At 46.4% G+C, this 21,438-nt stretch overlaps 1 protein-coding gene across 1 annotated transcript in view; it reads left to right on the forward strand.

Moving 5' to 3' along the window:
* Window positions 1-21,438, forward strand: part of ARFGEF1 (ARF guanine nucleotide exchange factor 1) — a 972,411-nt gene that overhangs the window by 454,771 nt on the left and 496,202 nt on the right. Inside the window, exon 13 of the mRNA XM_078687191.1 lies at window positions 13,052-13,160. Within this exon, the coding sequence (XP_078543317.1) occupies window positions 13,052-13,160 (109 nt within the window). The remainder of the gene's footprint in view (window positions 1-13,051; window positions 13,161-21,438) is intronic.

Below are 21,438 nucleotides of genomic sequence, written 5' to 3' on the forward strand. Positions count from 1 at the left end.
TTCTGACTTACTATTCACCTCCCTAATAACCTCTCCTATATTAAACTCTGATATACTCACGCTGAAACTCACGTCTCCCACACACTCTCATCTGTGTCTTAGTTTACCGCCCCCCTGTTAATATGCCTTCCTTCTCATCCCTGTTTGGTGATCTCATCTCTCAGACAGCCATTAATTCCGCCAGGGTCCTGATCATCGGTGACTTCAATTACTGGCCATTAGATCCCCATGAATCTACTCCCTCGCTTGAATTTACCGACCTACTACTTGGTCTTAATTTTTTGCAACATATCTTCGTCGCAACTCACAACAGGGGCCATACCCTTGACCAGGTATGGACAACTAACCTGGATATCTCTCCTCCCCTGGTTTACCCCTGCACCTGGTCTGATCACTTTTTTATTTCTTTCTCCCTGAAAATTTCAGTTCCTACCCGTCCCCCCTCAGTATCCAATTTCTCGGCACGCAATTGAAAGCATGCCGACATTTCCCTTTTTCATTCGACCCTCGCCTCCACACTCCCCTCTGATCACTCTGACTTGAATTTTCAAACTGCCACACTTGACCATTGGCTGTCCCAAGCCAGCGACGTGGTCGCCCCTGTTAAAACTATTAAATCTAAACGTCCTCACGACGCTCAGCGTTGGTTTACTGACCAACTGAAAGCTGACAAATTACTTCTTAGACAGGCTGAGCGTCGCTGGAGGCGAAACTATGATCCCCTATTAAAGTCCATCTACACTGACCTATTAAAATCCTACAAAAAATCTATCATTTTGGCCAAATCCTCCCACTACTCCCAGAAAATTATCAGCGCAGCATCAAAATCAAAAGAAATCTTTTCCATCGTGGCTGAACTTTCCCTCCCTGATCGTGTTACGCCTCAGTCTCAGGGCATCCCCCCTGTAAGGTCCACTGCTGTAAAGAGCCTAGGCATCACGCTCCACTCGGACCTGTCCTTAAAAACCCAGGTGGGCGCCGTGGTCTCAGCAAGCTTTTTCCAAATGAGGAAAATAAAAGAAATTGCTCACCTCCTCACCAAGTCTGCCTTAATCCAGGTTACTATCGCCTTGGTCATGTCCCGCCTGGACTATTCCAACAGCGTCTATCTGGGACTTCCAGTGGGCCTGTTGAAGAGACTTCAACTTGTCCAGAATCAGGCGGCTTGACTCATCTTACAACAGCCAAAATGGTCTTCTATTAAACCAGGACTAGAAAAGCTACACTGGCTTCCGATTTCCCAGCGCATAGCCTTTAAAGCAGGTTGTATCACCTTCAAGGCCACACAAGATAAAGGTCCTGCCTTTATTCATCGTCTGATCTCTAAATATATACCTACCAGAAGCCTGCGCTCTGCTCATAAATCCCTACTGGAGGTGTCTCGCTTTAAAAGGAAGCGACAGGGAGGCTGCTGCTTTCGCCATCTAGCAGCCTCACTTTGGAACTCCATCCCCTTACCGATTAGGCAGAGTAAGGATCTACTCACCTTTCGTAAGGGATTAAAAACTTGGCTGTTCTCTCAAGCCTACCATTAGCCATTGTTTGCTTAGTGTTATGTTGGACGGATTCTTCACTTTTCCTATAGCGCCATGAAGCCCACGGGCGTACGAGCGCTTTACAAATTGATTTTAACATAACATAACATAACCCTCGCAGACTCTGTGCGACTCTTTAAACTCTTTCTTTATTGATAAAATCTCCATTATCAAAAACAATATCCCCTCCACTTCCACGCCCCAGGTTAGTGTCCTCCCCTCTTCGAATCCTCGTTCCCTGCATGAATTCCCCCCTATTTCTCTGGACATTTTTCTTTCGTTATTACAGGCTGTCGGCTCCGGTTCTCCCCACGACTGCTGCCCTCCCCAAATCCTAAGAGACGCCTTTATGGCTTGTCCTGGTCCTCCTCTTGATCTGCTAAATCATTCACTCTCCACAGGCTCTGTCCCCGATGCTTTCAAAAAAGCAGTGGTGGTACCTATTCTAAAAAAACCCGGTTCTGACCCTGCGGTCCTAGGTAACTATCGACCTATCTCCCTTCTCCCCTATCTGGGGAAGGTCCTGGAGACCTATGTCACCCGTTGCCTGAGTGCCTTCATCGAGGAAACTCATTTCCTTGATGACCAACAGGCAGGTTTCAGACCAGCCCACTCCACGGAGGCAGTGGTGGTTGCGGTCATGGATGCACTGAGACAGGGGGCTGATAAGAACTTGGCCCAGGCCCTGGTGCCATTAGATCTCTCGGCCGCTTTTGACACGGTCGATCATGACATCTTGATCGACCGTGTCAGAAATGCTGGCATCACTGGCCCGGCCCTGTCTTGGATTGTGTCCTTTCTCCAACGCCGCTTCCAATCGGTACAACTGTCCACCTTCTCCGCTCCTCAAATCTCACTTTCCTGTGGTGTTCCCCAGGGTTCTGCCTTGTCCCCTCTTTTGTTTAATCTTTATATGCAGCCCCTTCTTGCCTCTCTTCGACACTCCTCTGTTACCATCTTCAATTATGCAGATGTTCTGCAACTCATTTTTCCCATCGACCCCTCCCCTCTCTCTTGTTCCAACTTTCAATCAATAATGCTTACCATCTTCGAATGGATGAACTTCAGTCAGCTGAAGCTCAACCCTAGCAAGACAGAGTTGGTTCTGATCGGTGGGCCTTCGCACCCTTGGACTCCTAATTTCTGGCCCCTAGCCCTTGGTCCCCCCCCCCTTGTCCTGTCAATTCTGTGAAGAGCTTGGGAGTCATTATCTCTAGTGACCTTTCGATGCGGCCCCACATCAATGCTGTTACCTCGACCTGCTTCTTTCACCTTCGCAGAATCGGGAAGATCCGAAGGTATTTATCTTCAGAGGCTCTCACCCTTGTCATCATGGCCCTGGTTACCTCACGTATAGACTATGCCAACTGTCTATACGTGGGGATCCCCGCATACCATCTTCATCGGCTCCAACTGGTGCAAAACCAGGCAGCCAGATTAATTTTTCAACAGCCCAAACACCATCATGTCACGCCGATGTTGAAAAAATTACACTGGCTCCCGGTCGCGCACCGTTGTACCTTCAAAATGGGATGCACTGTCTTCAAATCACTATCTGCCTCTGCCCCTGCTTTTATTTCCCTCTGTTTGCACCCCCACGTTCCCTCTCGCCACCTTAGATCTTCTGCTCACAACCTCTTGATCACTCCCAGGTTTAAACGTAAGAAACACGTTGGTGCTTGTTTTTCCTTTCTCGCTCTGTCCACCTGGAACTCTCTCCCCCTCTCAATACGGCTCACACCTGACTATCTTATTTTCCGCAAACTCCTGAAAACTTACCTGTTCCATCTTGCTCACGACTAGCTGCTTCTACTCCCCCGTGCCTTCTTTCCACATGTCTTTGAGCGCCAAGAAACCAATTGGTGAATGCGCGCGGTACCAAATTCCTTTAACATAACATAACAGATGGGTCCCACTCCTACCCCTTCAGCCTCAGTTCGCAACCTCGGGGTCTTTTTTGACAACCAGCTGTCATTTAAGCAACATGTTGTAAAAGTCTCTGCCACCTGTACTACCATCATAAGGTGGCTGAGAAAAATCACGTGGATGCTTCCAGCTGATACCCTGAGGACTGTGGTCCAGGCCCTTGTCACCTCACGCATGGACTACGGGAACATTCTGCTTCTGGGTGCTTGTAAGGAGGTAACAAAGAAACTTCAGGTGGTCCAGAATATGGCAGTCCGCCTTCTCTGTAACTTGCCTGCCAGATCATCGGCCTCCATCCATCTACGCAAGCTGCACTGGTTGCGCATTGAGAACCGAGTAAAATTTAAAGCTCTCTGCTTAATGCACCATATTAAAATGGATAAAGCCCCCAAATATCTATCCTCCTTAGTCCAGCATTATGTTCCCTCCCGTACACTGAGATCCTCCACACAAAATAAATTTCTGATCCCTCGGGTCAATAGAGCTAAAATGGGCGGCCGCTCATTTGCTCTACTGGCACCGTCCTTATGGAATTCCATGCCCCAATCCTTGCGATCTGAAAACTGTTATTTGACATTCCGCAAAGGAATTAAGACCTGGCTTTTTAATACTTAATTTGTGTCCTGATTCCCTCTTAAACTCACTCACTTTCTGTTTTCTTTAGCGCCGGGAAACATTCGGGTAGCTGCGCGCTCAATAAATGCAATTATAATAATAATAATAACATAACATAACAAGTCCCCGATTGTAAATAGGTTTTTGAAGGGCATCACACACACGTTCCCTCCTGTTCCGTTTGTGATGCCTCAGTGGGACTTGAACCTTGTTCTTACATTTCTGATGTGCGCTCCCTTTGAGCCACTTCACAACTGCCCTCTCCGCCTTCTTACTCTGAAGACTGCTTTCCTGGTTGCCATCACCTCTGCCAGGAGAGTGAGTGAGCTCCAGGCTCTTTCATCTAAACCCCCCTTCCTTTCTGTCCATCCGGACAAGGTTGTGTTGCGGACTAGGCCATCTTTCCTGCCCAAGGTTGTCACGGCCTTCCACATCGGGCAGTCAATCACCTTGCCTACCTTCTTTCCGCCACCGCATCCCTCTAAAGAGGAAGAGCGGCTCCACCGTCTGGACCCAAAACGTGCGCTCTCTTTCTATCTGGATCGCACGCGCCAGTTCCGGGTGGATGACCAACTCTTTGTTGGTTACGTGGGCGCTAAGAAGGGAAAGGCGGTGCACAAGCGGACCATCTCTCGGTGGATTATCTTGAGTATCCAGGCATGTTACTCCTTGGCTAAAAAGGAGCCCCCTGTTGGATTACGGGCTCATTCCACTCGGGCCACGGCGACTACAACTGTCCTGGGCCGGGGAGTGCCCTTGCAGGACATTTGCCAGGCAGCTACGTGGGCCTCGCTGCACAGGTTTGCAAGACACTATTGCCTGGACAGTCAAGTCTGGAGGGATGGCTTCTTTGGCCATTCTGTCCTCCAGGACTTTCTGGTGTGATTATTGGTTCGCAGACCCACCACCGGGGTTGGTATTGCTGGGGTATCTATTCTAAGGTAAGGAATCTATCACTAACGTGTCTCTTTCAGATGCACAAGTTACTACTTGTGTAACGATATATCTGTAAGAGACATTAGTTAGTGATAGATTCCTTAGCGACCCACCCATCCTCCCCGTTCTGCGAACCAATATCTAGGGTTAAGGTCATCCCCTTTCAGGGCCCTAGTTTCAATGGCACCAGTGTTGGTTTTTAACATAGCTCAGCGCTTCTGGTGCGGAAAAGCTGTGTCCAAGAACTGACGTCAGCACGCGGAGGCGGCGTCTAAGTACTCCGACGACGTCATCATGGCGCCCGCGACGCCGACGGATGCGGAGCCGCAGACGACGCATACCGACGCGCAAGGGTACTGCTACGCGAAAAATTTCCGGATCCAGTCTGACGCCTGGGGATATTCTAAGGTAAGGAATCTATCACTAACTAATGTCTCTTACAGATATATCGTTACATAAGTAGTAACTTGTGCACCTAACAGGGCATAGGAGACTACTCACCTGCCATGGGTGACTGGAGCCACATGGAGCTAGAATTCTTTGACATGAAGGGTAGACTCACTCATCTCTCCCTGCTACTATCGCAGATTCTGCTCTGCTACTCGACAATGAACTAAAAAGCACTGCCAAAGCCAATACGTGGGCACTCACCTGTTAAAGGTGACGCCTATTGGCTTCACCAATGCCATTGGTGATCTCTGGTATAGTTTTGCACCTATGCGTGCAGTGTTTGCTACCTTTATATTTGTTGCATAGCTTTATTATACTTTCTTTTGAAAGATTTTAGATGGATCATTGACAGCATAACCACACATGTTATCATGATCTGTGACAACTCTGCACGATGGTCAGATGAAATAGCTGTTCTCTCTGTCACTACTCTGCTGTCATGCTTCCCAGCATCAAATGCATGGTGCTGGAACTGGGTGTCCCTTTAGGGACCTTACTTCCACCTTACATTAAGATAGGGGAGGACAAAGGGGACAAGAGGAACAATTCCATGTATTTCATGCTGCTGATTCTGTGTCACAGTGGTAAAAGAGGAAGCAGTGGGGTGGCAATAGAGTCAGAAAGGGGGTGTCATGCGAATTGGGGGTGCAAGAAAGAAGAGGAGGACTGATGGCAGTTACAAACCGTGGGAGGGAGGCGTCATGTAGAAAGACTGTCCACAGCAGGTATGGGGTGCTAATCTGAAGTCGGGTGAGTACGAAGTTAGATGCCCTGGGGAAAGGGGCCGGGAGACTTCCAAAGAAGGACAAGACCTCAAACCTACTTAGTCCTGGTCTCCTGCCGTCTTTCTCTCCTGGCTGTGTGGAAAGCCAGGACGGGTTCCCCAGAGTTATACAGCGCCAGGAAACCTATGGACGGGTAGCAGTGCGCTTTACAAGCTCAAAAACATTTACATTTACATTTAGAGGTGGCAGCCTCTGCATCTGCAAGACACCATTCAGCAGGGAGAGAGTAAGAAAACACATCTCTCCTACTCAGCCTCCTTTTATTGGCCCAGCACTGCAGCGCAGCTTCAATACAAGGAGAGTTGAACAAAGGTTTTCTTTAAGAATGTGCAGAGGCTTTTGTTTTTGCAATGGCCCAATTTCGTGAATTTTCTTTTCTTTTTTGTTCATATAGCAAACTTACAAAATCCTTGAGGGTCTGAATATATGTCCCTATCAACTTCAGCTCTCAAGTAATAGGAGACCTAGTCAGGTTCTTTGCCATTTTCTATAAGTCATGGCATTAGAAGAAGAAACAATGCTTATAGAAGCCAGCTGCAGTAGAGCCAGCCAAGTGACTAGCAATACAAGGAGTAGGAACATACTCTACAGTGGCAACAATGGTAAATGACTTAGATGCTGAATGCCTGGAGAGGTGATAGTGATGACATCTCAGTATTGCGATATTGTTGCTGACAAATTGACACTTCTGAACAGGAACATTGAACCTGGGTATCACAAATTGGTGCCGATTTCGTGGACATGATTTCTGGTTTGCATTAGGGAAAGTTCTGAAGGGGTAAAACGGTTGAACACCATGAATGTCATTTCTCTCAACAAACCACCCACTTGCAGTTGCAGTAAGACTCAATCTTTTCCAAAAAAGTTGGTGGTAAACAAAAGAAAAAGCTGGAAGATAGAGACAAGTAGGTTATTAGTTTTATCTTTTGATCATATTTTTTCAATCAAAATTAAACAAGTTTTGAATTGAACATTTTGGATGCATACAAAAAATCGGATTCACTCAACCAGTGGGCTGTGCTTTCACTGAGGACATAAGATTTAGACTTGCACGTATTTAAGCGGATGTAATACAGCTCCCTCCTGCTATTCTGACTTCCGTGCTTGCACAGGGGATTACTATATACTGGTCTAGTACTTTAGTTTTTTAAATGACTTTCTCAAGAACCTACAGATTTTGAGCATCTGTATCAGCTGTGCCAAAAGTTAGAGGGGTCGCAAAAACTTGTTGAGTAGGTGCCCACATTGTCCAGACTATGATACCTATAAAGTCAAACCTTGATTACTGTAATATCCGTGCAACAGATGGGATTAAAACCGGATTTGACCGTTTTATTGGAACATATTTTTCCCATTTTTCATAGTTTTTTGACCATACAGTGGAAGTTCATTGAGAAATCTTCCTCGTGATGAGGATAAATTAAAGATATGGTAATATGTATTGCATAAGAGAAAAAGGTGGCCTTTATTTTTGGGATATATATGGTTGCTGATGATTTTGTGTATTAAATAATTTGGGAAGATTTTGATGATTGAAGATGTTCAAGATGGGATGGTGCATCAGAGCTAGTTTTATCCTTGATAAGGTGGATCTTCTCTAATACGGTAACCGTGCACCCTTTTTAGGTTTCGCCTGGGGCACGGAGCTTTAGCTCCGCCCCCAGAGAAATCTATTGTTTACTATATGTGCTTCAGGAACGTCCCCCGGCTCCCATTGGCTAGCTCCATAAATGGAGGCTAGCCATTGGGAGCCGGATCTGTCCGTCAAGGCCGGACCAGATTCGGGGGCGTTCCCGCGATTCTTTCCCTCTCCACCCACTTCTGTTCGTCATCGCGGCGGTGGGTGTGTGTTATTTTTTTTTTTCGAGTCTGCCTGCTTTCTTCCTTTTACAAGTGTCTGTTGTTGGAGTTGGCTGCAAGATTCGAGTTCCCACGAAGCGATCAGGTAAGGAGCATTTTGTTTATAAATGTGTTTTCACTTTGTTTGTTTTAATCCCGTTCCCGACCCCCCCCCTCCCGCTGTCCGTTCCCGCCCTCCCGCTGTCCGTCTAACCGTTCCTGCCCCCCCCCCCCCAGACTCTCTTGGTGTCTCCTCCAAATCGTGCACTCACTCCCTTACTCAGAATAAGCCACACGCTTAACCACTCACTAATTCTCACAATGACTCACATATTTGCTTGCTGAATCCGCCCCCTCTTTAAGTCGGCGCCGGCTTTGATGTGAGCACTGGAGGGCCGTGTGGGCCTGCCGCAGGAGGAGACTTGAGCTGAGAGCTGGGCAGAGCCGGAGCCTCCAGAGAGCTCCAGCAGCGGAAGCAGCAGCAAGCACTGAACGGAGCTCTCTCACTCACAGGACAGCACGGGCACCCCGCACCCCCTCTCAAGAGCAGGCACCGCGCGCCGGGGGAGACATGGAACATCAGCTGCTGGGCTGCGAGGTGGAATCCCCATGCTGAAGGCGGAGGAGAACTGCCTGCCGTCCGCTTCCTACTTTAAGTGCATGCAGCGTGAAGTGCAACCCTACATGCGGAAGATCGTGGCCACCTGGATGCTGGAGGTTTGTGGAGCAAGGAGTGCACGTGCCACATGACTGCCACCCAGGTCGAATCACCCCTGCCCCCCACAACCCAGCAGAGTAACATTATAAACACACACTTATGCTAGGGGCGCACCGAACTTGCATACATGTGGGGCAACTCCTATGCGCTGCTCTGTAGAGCCTGGCCCCCTTTATGAAGAGTGCCGGTCAAACCTGCTTTGGAACCCGGGACTACACCCAGTGCCCCGCAGTCTCACCCCCCAGTAACCGGGTCTAGAAATACTATGAATGTAGTTTTTAATGTAATACCATGTACACGTATGCAGCGCTCCCCGTGCCAGTATTACACGCCATCTTTGATGACTTCTTGTTTCCAAGCAAAAGTTTGCTCCCAATTCTGTAAAAGTGGATAAATGTGGGTTGTTTGGGGGGGGTTGCATTGGGGTGTGAGGGTCCTCCCTATGTGGCCCTAGGTTAGAACAGCCTGTGCCCCACTTCAAGGGGACTTTCCCTTGTTGAAGGCTGTGTTCTCAGTCCTTACAAGCAGAACATGCTTGTTTGGACTAAACTTGCAAGGTCGCAAGTCCAAAGAAGTTCCAAATGAGGAGCTCCTTTGAGGATCTGACTCTTGTACCCGGCTCAGTTTGAGCTCCACACTCAGGGGTACATTTTGATGGGTCGGATGTGACTATTTCTGACTTCTAAATATTTTTCATTAATTTTTGAAACTTCGGTGAGCTCCTTCCTTGCAAATGTCGCATGCTTTCGGCAGGGACCTGGGGGGCACCCAAGGGCCTTTCAGATCGGGGGGACCCCTTGCTCTGATCCCTTCTTAAACAGCACAGCTCGGTAGAGCATCGCCAGTAGTACATTTTCATGTGATTTTGGGGTTCTGACATATTTTTTTTACATTTTTAAATATTTTTTGAAAAGATGACGTTGGAAAATGTGACTTGAGTAGAGCAATATTAGACGCCACCTTTGTATAGAGTGCAGCGCACACTGCACCCAAACTGCATTGGAAGAAATAACCTTTAATAGTAGGGAGTGCATAGGGAGTGGAGAGTGCATAGGGAGTGGAGAGTGCATAGGGAGTGGAGAGTGCATAGGGAGTGGAGAGTGCATAGGGAGTGGAGAGTGCATGGGGAGTGGAGAGTGCATGGGGAGTGGAGAGTGCATAGGGAGTGGAGAGTGCATAGGGAGTGGAGAGTGGAGAGTGCATAGGGAGTGGAGAGTGGAGAGTGCATAGGGAGTGGAGAGTGCATAGGGAGTGGAGAGTGGAGAGTGCATAGGGAGTGGAGAGTGCATAGGGAGTGGAGAGTGCATAGGGAGTGGAGAGTGCATAGGGAGTGGAGAGTGCATAGGGAGTGGAGAGTGCATAGGGAGTGGAGAGTGCATATGGAGTGGAGAGTGCATAGGGAGTGCATATGGAGTGCTTAGGGAGTGCATAGGGAGTGCATAGGGAATGCAGAGTGCAGAGTGAGTAGGGAGTGCTAGAGAGTGCAGAGTGAGTAGGGAATGCTAGGGAGTGCAGAGTGAGTAGGGAGTGCTAGGGAGTGCTAGAGAGTGCAGAGTGAGTAGGGAGTGCTAGGGAGTGCAGAGTGAGTAGGGAGTGCTAGGGAGTGCTAGAGAGTGCAGAGTGACTGCAGAGATTAAGCTAATGGCAATGTAAATGACAATGCCATGTATTTATCTGTTTTCAAAACCAACACATAAATACAAATTTTGTCATTTACAATGCCAATAACTCTAACTTTTCCAAAGGCGAAACCATTGCATTGTAAATGCTTGTTTGAATGAGGATTGAGAGGTTTTTTCAGAGATCTGGTATTGTTTTGATTAGCTTGTAATAGTATTTATTCTTAATTTATTTTATTTGAGAAATGTTGTTTATGTGCCTGTTTAAAGAATTGTTTAATTTAGGATGGTGCATTTACAATTCTTTCACATTGTTTTAGCTTTATGCCGAGCTTAAGAATGTTTGTTGAATATTTGTGCCATTATGTTTTTCAGCTCAAGTCTTCAGACTACACTGGTTTTGAATGTCTGCTGAATTTTTTTTTCAGTTGAATGGACATAATGAGTCACGTACTATTGCTACTTGGGAATTACTTGGTGTGATTTACTGTTGCTTAGCACTTTGAGAGCTGGTGTAATGTTATTTGCCAGTTTTGGGATGATAGGCGATCAATCTGAAACCAGCCTGCCTTGACTGCATCTTTCAGACCAGGTCAGTGGGTCCTGTGATCTTCAGATGACATATCCTTCCTTTATTGAGAGTTGGGAGGAATGAAAGGTACAGAAGTTTGGTTTGTAGGAACGTTTTTTGAGAGATCTGTGTCTGATTTCAACAGTGAAGTGTTCCAGAGAATAGGATGTTGTGGAAGGATCAAAGCGTTCAGTAAAATCTTTTTTTTTTAGGGGTATGGGATATACATGTTGATGGTTATTGAAGTTTTGAACGTTCTTGAGAGCTTTAAATTTGAGAAGTCAGAGACAGTAATTTACTTCCAGTTTTTTGGTGAAGAAATTTCAGGCACCCTCCATAACTTATTTCCCTGATGGAAATGAGCATAAAACAACCTTGTACGATAACGATGGCTGACTGAGAGTGGTTGTGTATCAGTTTTTGCAGACAGTGGAGGGGATTTCAGAGCGATTTTTAACTTCGATGAACTGTTGAGTAAGGCTTGTAACTATGGGCCAGATGTGTCAAGCTGTTTTCTGTTCATTTGCGACCAGAAAAAAAGTGAATTTTTGTATGCATCATTCCCAAATTGCGATTTGGTAACGTGTTACTGAATCGCAGTTTGAAATTACGAATACATACCGATTGGGTATTAGGAAGCGGCATGTTTAGGGCGTCCCTACCTAATACGGAATCGCAAGGGACCCATTCCCTTTTGTGAATGTTCGTAAAACATTTTATAAGAAGAGGCAGTGGTTAGGTAATCGCTATTCCCAATAGTGATACATCTAGCCCTATGTCTTTTGTTCTGAAGGCACTTGAGGTAGGCAATAAACAATGGCGATTTTCCTCTTATGCTTGAGTTCAGACTGCTCACGCACTATGAGGTTTCCTCACATACACTAATATATTGCCTGTGTTGTAGCATAACAAATGTAATATTTTTTCTGAGTAGTAAATTAAAGTTTGTTTGAAAAAAAAGAAAAATTGCATCCTAATAAATTAAATACATTAAATACATGACTGTTAGCCATATGTTCACTTGTGCGACCTAAAGCTCTTTCTGCCTCTTCCAAATACTCAGTGTTTAATTGCTGTGCATATGATTGATAAGCATTAAGTGAATATTTTATAATCCTGTTGAATATTTTTTAATAGTTACAGTTTCACAGCCTTCCAATGAAAACATTTTTTTCAAGTAATCCTTCAATAGATTTTAGTTCTGCATATTTTGAAGTCCTTTTTAGAAGAAGCAGTGTACATAATTAAATAATGCTCCACACTTGAATGTATTAGTGTTGCTGATTATTCACAGTTATGGATTACAGCACCATATGTGAACAGGGTATCGTTAAGGGAATTATTTTGTCCTGCTTCCACATACAGAGATTACTACCCAGGTCTCCTCCAACTCAGTGGTACATGGCTCTTGCTTGCAAGAAGGAAGTTTCCACTTTTAAAGATAATAGCATGTCATATTTATTTTACCACAATATGTTTCATATTGCTTATTTGTTGGGAACAATTGACTTCTCCTTTGTACTTAAGTTAATCAATTCTGATGTATTAAGTAAAAACCGATTTTATGCTGTTAACTCTATGTGTAATCCTTTGCTAGTGCTTTAAACATATGAGAAACTTCTCTAATAAGAGATCAAGAACCATTATGTATTAATGTGTGAGGAGTATTAGTCTGAAAGTAGATTTCTAAATGTAATCAATGACTAATCAGTACACTAGACTATCCTCACATAGCAAGCTGCTATCCACTAGGACTTGCTTCTAAACAATATGGAACACAACCAAAAACAGTACAGATCACTTGTGATGCTGCTCAACGATTGTAAGGGATGCTAATATTCATAAAGCAGTAGAGAAAAAACATTGCTGGTAAGCACTATACAAAGGTGCATAGCATAGGATAAAATAAATATAATTGAAGAACTGTCTGTGTAGCTGTGAATGAAGTTTTCTGTAAGTTGTCCGACTACCCCGGAGGAAAGCACTGACGTGAATCTCATCTTGACAAGAGGATATTTCCAAGAAGATTTTCATCTTTGTTGTGTCTTCCATTTTAGGAGTTGAGCCTCAGGAAGAAGGGATTAGAGTGCTTAGTATCGATCTTAAAGTGTATGGTTGAATGGAGTAAAGATCAGTATGTAAACCCCAACTCCCAGACAACTCTTGGTAAGAAAGTTACATTTTTTCCAGTAATTGTTCTGTCTGTTTTCATATGTTGTGTGAGACCCAGTAGATATAAAATTAAGTGTATTCCCTCAAAGACGGTTAAGTATACCATTACATTCGTTATAACTTTACATTTGCCCCCAAATTTCTACACTACTCTCCATTAGGAGAGGGATATGTGGGGTGTGTCTAATAACAAGGAGAGTCATCACCGGTTCATAACAGCATTTACTCAGCACCAGAAAGCAGGTAAGCAGTCGACAGGGGCTCAGAATAAACTGCCCCAATGAACGGAATCCACACCTGGCGTGCACTCTAAGGTTCTGATATAGAATGCAGTTCATGAGGACACCACTCATCTCCCTATAAAATGAAATATAAATTATACAAGTAACAGCAAAAGAATGCCACCTAAAACTGGTGTATAATTAAAATAAGATAATAAAGAATAGCATTATTCGATGAGAAACAAAGTTCCATAACCTTAATGTGCTGCTTACCAGTTGCAAACAGCTAACAAAGAAGGCACATCAGTCTATAAAACCAGCAGGTAATTTCCTGCAAAGTGCACTGCACCTCATGCATTGATGTTGTGCTCCATCACCCTTGATGATATCCCCCTTTCTCCAATGACTCCATATAGTCTTTGGCCACAATTTCCTCCACAACGTCATCCATCTCCTCTTTCATTGTGCATCCATCGTTCTCATTGATTCTGCACATACACTTTTTCAGTATTATCGCTGATTTCTCTAACCTCAGTTGATTCCTGAAACATGGACAGGCCCTTTCTATTTTTTCTCTCCAAGTCACCTACTCTCATATGTAACTTATCCGCATACCTGCTTACTCTCCTCTTACAGTCGAACTTCTTTTGCCTTTTTTTTAACAACTTTATTTAGCATTGTGGTTGACAGAAACATGGCACACATTTCATAGTCATTGTAAATGTCAGCGAAGACGAGAATCAGAAGGATTTGGCACACATCACATCCCAGAATTGTACAAGATGGTTGAGCAGGGGATGTTCACAATTGTTCCTGAATCCATGATAGCCCCCCATGTCCCCATCCCTCACAATTTGTTTGTGTTTTGAAAAGAAGATATGGCATTCAACAATGCTAGTGAGTAGTACCCTACAGTGGAGTAGTGATGCACCGTGATGAGGTTAGGCTTAGTAGATATTTGAGTCATGGGTCACTCTCCGATTCTGAGGGGGACAGCACCCATATGTCTGAGGCCCGCAGCGTTTTGGACATTGTGAGTTGTAATCCCCCTGTTCTATGTTGTTGACGTATGTATGTGGTAAAATGATGCCATGTTGTTTCGAATGTAGCCGCCTTGTCTCTGATGATAGCTGTAAGCTTTTCCCTGGCGTAAAGATTCCCCATCATAGGTTTAGTGTAGGTGATTGGGGCTTCTTCCACATTTATGCTATACGCAGCCATGCTGCTAGAAGTAGGTGGGTAAAAACAATCCTGTGGGGTCAACATAGGAAAGACTCTATCAATGCCAGGATCGCCAAAGTGGACTACCAATGGGCCACGGGGTAGGGTAATGTTAGTAATCGTGTCTACCGTAAGGAGGACCTCGTCCCAGAATGTTTGTAAGCTCGGGCATGCCTACTTGTGTGAAAGAACGTGCCCTACTTCCACAGCCCTTTCAACAGGATTCTGAGCCCTCGAACATTTTCTGTAACCATACTGGTGTCAGATACCACTGTGTAAGGATTTTTAAAGAGTTTTCTTTATAATGGCCACAGATAGAGGACTTGGAGGCGCTTTGCCATATCGCTCGACGTGTTTCATCTGTGATATCCGTATTTAATTCCCCTTCCCATTGTTTCACAGATATGCGCTTCTTTGGCGGGGTGAGATTGAGTATATAACGATAAAGCCATGATATGCATTTGCACCTGACATTTAAAAGGTACAAGCATTCTATTGGTGTCTCTTCTCTTTGCATCCCAAGACAAACAGAGGGTCTTACGGCCTAGCGTAATGCTTACCCTACCTTGTATGCTAAACAAACAGTGGTCCCCAGAAAAAAAATTAGACGATAATAAAAAATAGACTCAATCGTTACTATATTTAGGTGGACATGTCCAGCCGGACAGAGGTCAATTCTTTACTTATTATGACATGTAAAAGATAGTACAGAAAAATACATAAGGTGGAGCACAAGCCTGTGCCCTACTTACCAATGGGGTACAAAAGGGAAAGGGCAGGGAGGACAAAAGGGCTTCAGGCAAAGCTAAGGTTTGTTACACACAAGGGATAAACAGTGTAAAAAAAATAAAAATCGCAATTTACACCTTTACAACAAAATAACCACAAGTTTAGGCATATAGGGTGTCTACAGTGTCGATTACGTTTCGATCCAGCGAAAGTATGAGCAGGACATCATCAGGACAAGAATTAACATGCCTGTGCAATTAGAGCCTCAATATGCCAGGGGGTGATTATACATCCCGTGTAGGGAAAGTAGGGTTGGGCTACGGCCCAGGCAGGGTTTCATTAGGGTGCTTCGTGGGAGGCGCTCGATATGCGCTTCTCTGTTCCGCTTAAGGAGGAGAGAGGGGCAAGAATTGCAAGCGACGCGAATGCGTATTATACACTGAACAATCGCCGGTTGTATGGACAGGAGCGCAGTGGCGGGATTCTGTCTGTTCAGTCGATATACACGATAGTGAGTTCTACTCTGGTGTATTGGTCTCTCCTCTCATTGCATCCCAAGACAAACTGAGGGTCGTACGGCCTAGCGTAATGCTTGCCCTACCTTATATGCATCCCACCTAGTTAAGCTGAATTTCTTCATCAGTTTCTCATTGATTCTCGGGTCTCGGACAGCACCAACACCATAGCCCCCCTCAAGAAAAACAACAATACCCGTGCGAAGAAAGCCAGATGGTTTACCACCGAACTTCGAGAGTCCAGGCGCACATGCCGCCGCCTCGAAAAGGCCTGGAGAAACACCAAATCCACAGAAGCCCACAACAACTTCAGAGCCGCCACCATTAACTCATCAGAGAAACGAGGAAAAAAGCGATTGAAGACAGAATCTCCTCCCAAGCACACAACAGCAAGGAACTCTTCAGCATCATCAAGGAGTTCGCCCAACCCACCAGCGAGTCTACCGACATCCCTCCCTCACAAGACCTCTGCGACAAACTCAGCACCTTTTTCCACCACAAAATCAAGAGCATCTACGACAACTTCGACGAAGACAACCAACACACTGAACCCTCACCAACCACCCCCGACACCCGGAAACCAGCGATTGATGACTGGACAGCCCTCACCACCGAAGACACACTGAAGACAATGAAGTCAATCCACTCAGGGGCCCCCTCGGACCCCTGCCCCCACCACATCTTCAACAGAGCCGCCGTCATCATCGCACCCATGCTCCGCTACACCATCAACCGCTCCCTGGTGACCGCCTCGTTCCCCGACGACTGGAAACACGCCGAGGTCAACCCCCTCCTAAAGAAACCCTCAGCGGACCCCACCGACCTCAAAAACTACAGACCCATCTCCCTGCTCCCTTTCCCAGCGAAAGTCATCGAGAAAGCCATCAACAGCCAACTCGCCACATTCATTGAAGAACACAACATCCTCGACTCCTCCCAATCCGGCTTCAGAAAAAAACACAGTACGGAAACCGCCCTCCTCGCCGCAACAGACGACATCCGCACCCTACTGGACAAAGGAGAGACAGTAGCCCTCATCCTCCTAGACCTATCAGCGGCGTTCGACACAGTCTCCCACCGCACCCTAATACGCAGACTCTACGACGCAGGAATCCAGGACAAGGCCCTCGACTGGATCTGCTCCTTCCTCTCCGGCAGGACGCAACGGGTCAGACTCCCCCCTTTCCTCTCAGACCCCACACCTACCACCTGCGGAGTTCCCCAGGGCTCCTCCCTCAGCCCGATGCTCTTCAACATCTACATGGCTCCACTTGCCCCCATCGTCAGAACCTACGGACTCAACATCGTGTCATACGCAGACGACACCCAGCTCATCCTCTCCCTATCCAACGAGCCCAACACCGCCAGACGCAACTTTCGAGAAGGCATGGAAGCCGTCGCCAAATGGATGAAAAACAGCTGCCTACAACTAAACACCAACAAAACAGAAGTACTCCTCATGGGCCCAAACCCAGACGCCTGGAGCGACACCTGGTGGCCCACCGCCCTCGGAAACCCGCCAACCCCCACAGACCACGCACGCAACCTGGGAATCATCCTGGACTCCGTGCTCAAAATGGACCGCCAGATCAACTCTGTCTCATCTTCCTGCTTCCACACCTTCCGCCTCCTTCGTAAGACCTTCAAATGGATCCCCCTTGAACACCGAAAGACAGTCACTCACGCCCTGGTCACCAGCAGACTCGACTACGGCAACGCACTCTACGCCGGAATAAACAAAAACCTCATCCGCAAGCTACAGAACATCCAGAACGCCGCCGCAAGACTGGTCCTCAACCTGCCAAAACACTGCCACATATCCCAGCACCTGCGCACACTCAACTGGCTCCCCGTCGAGAAGAGAATCACCTTTAAGATGCTCACCCACGCACACAAGGCCCTCCACGGCACCGGACCAGCATACCTGAACAGCCGGCTCAAATTCCACGCACCCCAAAGGACCCTACGATCAGCCCAGCTCTCCTACGCCGTGGTCCCCCGCACCAGAAAGACAAGATCGGGAGGCCGCTCCTTCTGCTTCCTCGCGGCCAAAGCATGGAACGCCCTTCTGCTCCACCTCAGACAGACAACATCGCTCCCCATCTTCGCAAGAAACCTCAAAACCTGGCTCTTCGACAGACCCCCTCCTTGATGGAATGGAACCTGCACCCCCCCCTACCCCTAGCGCCTTGAGACGCTTACGGGTGAGTAGTCACGCTTTAACAAACTCCTGATTGATTGATTGATCCTTTGTCATAGAAGTCTCACAACTTGGTAGATCGCCCGCGATCCCCACTAAAGGCACCAGGGTGAACCACACCTAGCACGAAATTCGGATTAGGAACTAGAGGAGTAAGGGGAAATAATATGATGGCAATTGCCGTCTCCTTCGACTTCTCGCCAGTAGGCTAGAAGTGTGGATGTCAGTGGGAGAGGTGGGGGTTCTTGAGCACCTGTTGACATCGGGAGCCGTAAAAGGCAATCCAGGGGGGGTCATGGAGGAGGTCCTTTCGACCTGACATGTACCTGACAATAAACGTGGGTTTATTGTCAGGATCATGATTCCAATCCAAAGAGGGTCGAAGCTGCGCTTCCAGAATGTAGGTAGAAACATTTGGGAACCCCAGCTCACCTTCTGCTGTAGGTTGCTATAAAGTCACCTGGGCCACCCGTGGTGATGTGCCTTCCCAGACAAAACTGAGCTTTTTATTGTGTGTCTGTCTTTGTGTGGATTTGGGTATAGTAAGGTGGAGGGTCTGAAGGACATAAAGCAGGCAGGGCATGACTTTAATTTTAAAGCAGTTAAGCCGGCCCAGCCAGGAATTCTCTAGTCTACATAGGTCTTTGAAGAGGGTGGCAAGCAAAGGAGGGATATTGCTGTCGTATAGGGCCTTTGTGTGTGATGGACCCCAAGGTATGTCCTCGCTAATGTCACCCATTTGAAACCCTCCCTCTGAATGGGCTGCCGAAAGCTATCCTGCGGATCTGCCACTCCCATACACCAGGATATAGAAAAAGTAATCTTGAAACCGGATGTTGTGCAAATAGGTCAAGTTCCCTCATCAACCCGGAGATAGAGGACTGTGGATCAGTGATGAAGCATATTAGGTCATCTGCAAAGCGGACTAGTTTATGCTCTCTGCTGCAGAGTTGCATACCATGAATCGCATGGTTGATCTGAATCTTAACTTCTAAGGACTCCATAGATAAAGCAAAAATCAAGGATGACTGGGGACACCCGTGACAGGTCTCGCTTGTGAGGGTTGTAGTGGGCGATAAGGAAGCATTAATCTTTAGCTTGGCAGCAGACTTCTTAAAATGAGTTTGTATTTAGGTTTTCATCTTGGGGCCTGTATGAATTTTAGCCAAGACCTTCAACAGGTATGCCCAATCCATCCTGTTGAACGCCTTCTCTGCGTCCAGTGAGAGGAGAGCAATTGGTTGATGGCTCCGCTCAGCTGCTTCCATGAGTGTGATGCCTAGGAAGATATTGTCATTGGCCTGTCTATTGCAGATAAACCCTGGTTGCTGTGGTGCTATAAAAGTCGATGTGGTGAAGCCGTGCTACGAGGCTGGACTTGAAGATGTTCACGTCACAGTTCAAAAGCGCAATTGGGCGGTAAGAAGAGCAACATGTCTGAGGTTTATGAGGCTTCAAGAGTAACATGAGGTGAGAATCTAACATCATGTTGGTAACCATTCCTGACGTTAAGAAAAAGTTTAATTCCTTTGCCAATAGGTTCGGCTAGCGGGGAAGCAGAGGCTTTATATAAATGGCTGGAGACCCATCCGGGCCAGGGGCCTTGTGTGTGGGGAGATTGATAATGGGTACCCGAACTTCGTCTGGGATGATGGCGTCTTCTAACAAGTCCAGCTCCTCCTCCCTATCAGGAGGTATAGTCTCTGAGGTAATCGCCTTGATGCTGTTCGTCAAGATTTTGAACTGATAGAGAGCCAAATAATAATCATGAAAACTCAAGGTAATGTCAGCCGTCTCAGTGTAGCCCCAATCCTCCCCATCCTGAATTTCCTTAATGTGGTTGCGTGTAGAGTGTATGCGTATTTTATGGGCCAAAAGCTAGCCGCCTTATCTCCGCACCCACAGTATGTTTGGTCAACATGGAGGAGTTTCTCGGCTGCCTCCTTTATTAATAAATGCAATAATTCACCCCTGATGCGCCAAAGATCTCTCAGGGTCTAATGTGAGCCCCCTGCTTTATGTCTAAACTCTTCGTGCTGCATCTGGGTTTTGAGTTCCTGTTTGCCAAGCTTGGCTGCCCTTTCAAATGCTGCCGTGAGTGATAGGAGATCCCCTGATAACCGCTTGTGCTGCCTCCCACTGGGTCGCTGGGGACACATAGTGGGTGTCATTTTCAGTGAAGTAATGTTCGATCATGTCTGTTATATGATTGTGAAGGGTTGGATCACAGAATGCTATCTTGTTCATTTACCAGGGTTTTCTAAATTAGGGTTGGGGATTTTTTTTTTAACTGGGGCCAATGAGTTTGATTAAGCGTCTCCTATGATCAAGCCAGACTCCATGGTATTTATATGTGCTGTTTGGTCTAACAGTACTGTGTCATCTGCATACTGTAGTGATTGAATTTTGACTCCTGCAAATTTGTGGGGAAAAGTCCTCTCACACACTAGATACTCTGGGAGATCCGCCAAGTACAAGTTGAACAACAAAGGTGCCAAAATGTTACCATTTTTTCAATCTTTTGTTTGTTTCAATTTTACTCATATCGCCCAACTGGAGCCGATTCTTATTTTCACCCAGGCGTCCGAGTAGAAGGTGATGGTTGTTTTTAATAAAGTTTGAGGGATGCCATAGTTATTTAGTTTTTACCAGAACCTTGGGCGCAATACACTATCAAACGTGGTTTGAAAATAAACGTATCCTAGGTACAGGGCCCTTTTTTCCCTGCTAATGTGTCTTCAATCAAATGGGTGATGCAGATAAGATTATCTTCGATATTGCAGCTCTTTTGGAAGCCAGTTTGATATGTGGGGATCAACTTTTTTTTCTTCCACCCAGCCCAGTAACTCTTGATCTCATATGCTAGCATAACACTTCCCTTCCACATGTAACAGAGCAATCAATCGCAGGATGCAGGAAGGTATTAAAGAGGATGTAGGGAGAGACCAGAAAAGCATTTAAGACCGAATACGGAGGGTGTAGGAAGGTATTAAAGAGAATGTAGCGAGGGACCAGAGAAGCCCAGCCCAGCTGAGAGGCCGCTGCGGAAAAGGGGTGTTTGGAGTAGGGCAACTGGTTAAACTGGGTTATTTGAAGTCGAAGTTGATCCTTGCCCCTGAGGATCAATTTTGATCAGCAGCTGAACAGTCTCAACTATTTGTTTGAAAGTTTATAGAGTGCTGCATCTCCTTTCTGGTACCACAGGGCGCTAAGAATGTTGACGATAAAGAATCAGCTCTCTACAGGTCAGTCAAGTTATAGCTGGACCTGGCGGCGCCCTTGACTAGTGCATCGATGGCAAGGATCTGTGTTGAACCTCATGTTCTCTCTGTGTATTCTTAAACTTTCATCCTTCTGAGGAGATGGGGCCTAAGAGCATGAGCTGC

The sequence above is a fragment of the Lissotriton helveticus genome, chromosome 4_1, assembly GCF_964261635.1.
Source record: "Lissotriton helveticus chromosome 4_1, aLisHel1.1, whole genome shotgun sequence".
NCBI classification, from domain to species: Eukaryota; Metazoa; Chordata; class Amphibia; order Caudata; family Salamandridae; genus Lissotriton; species Lissotriton helveticus.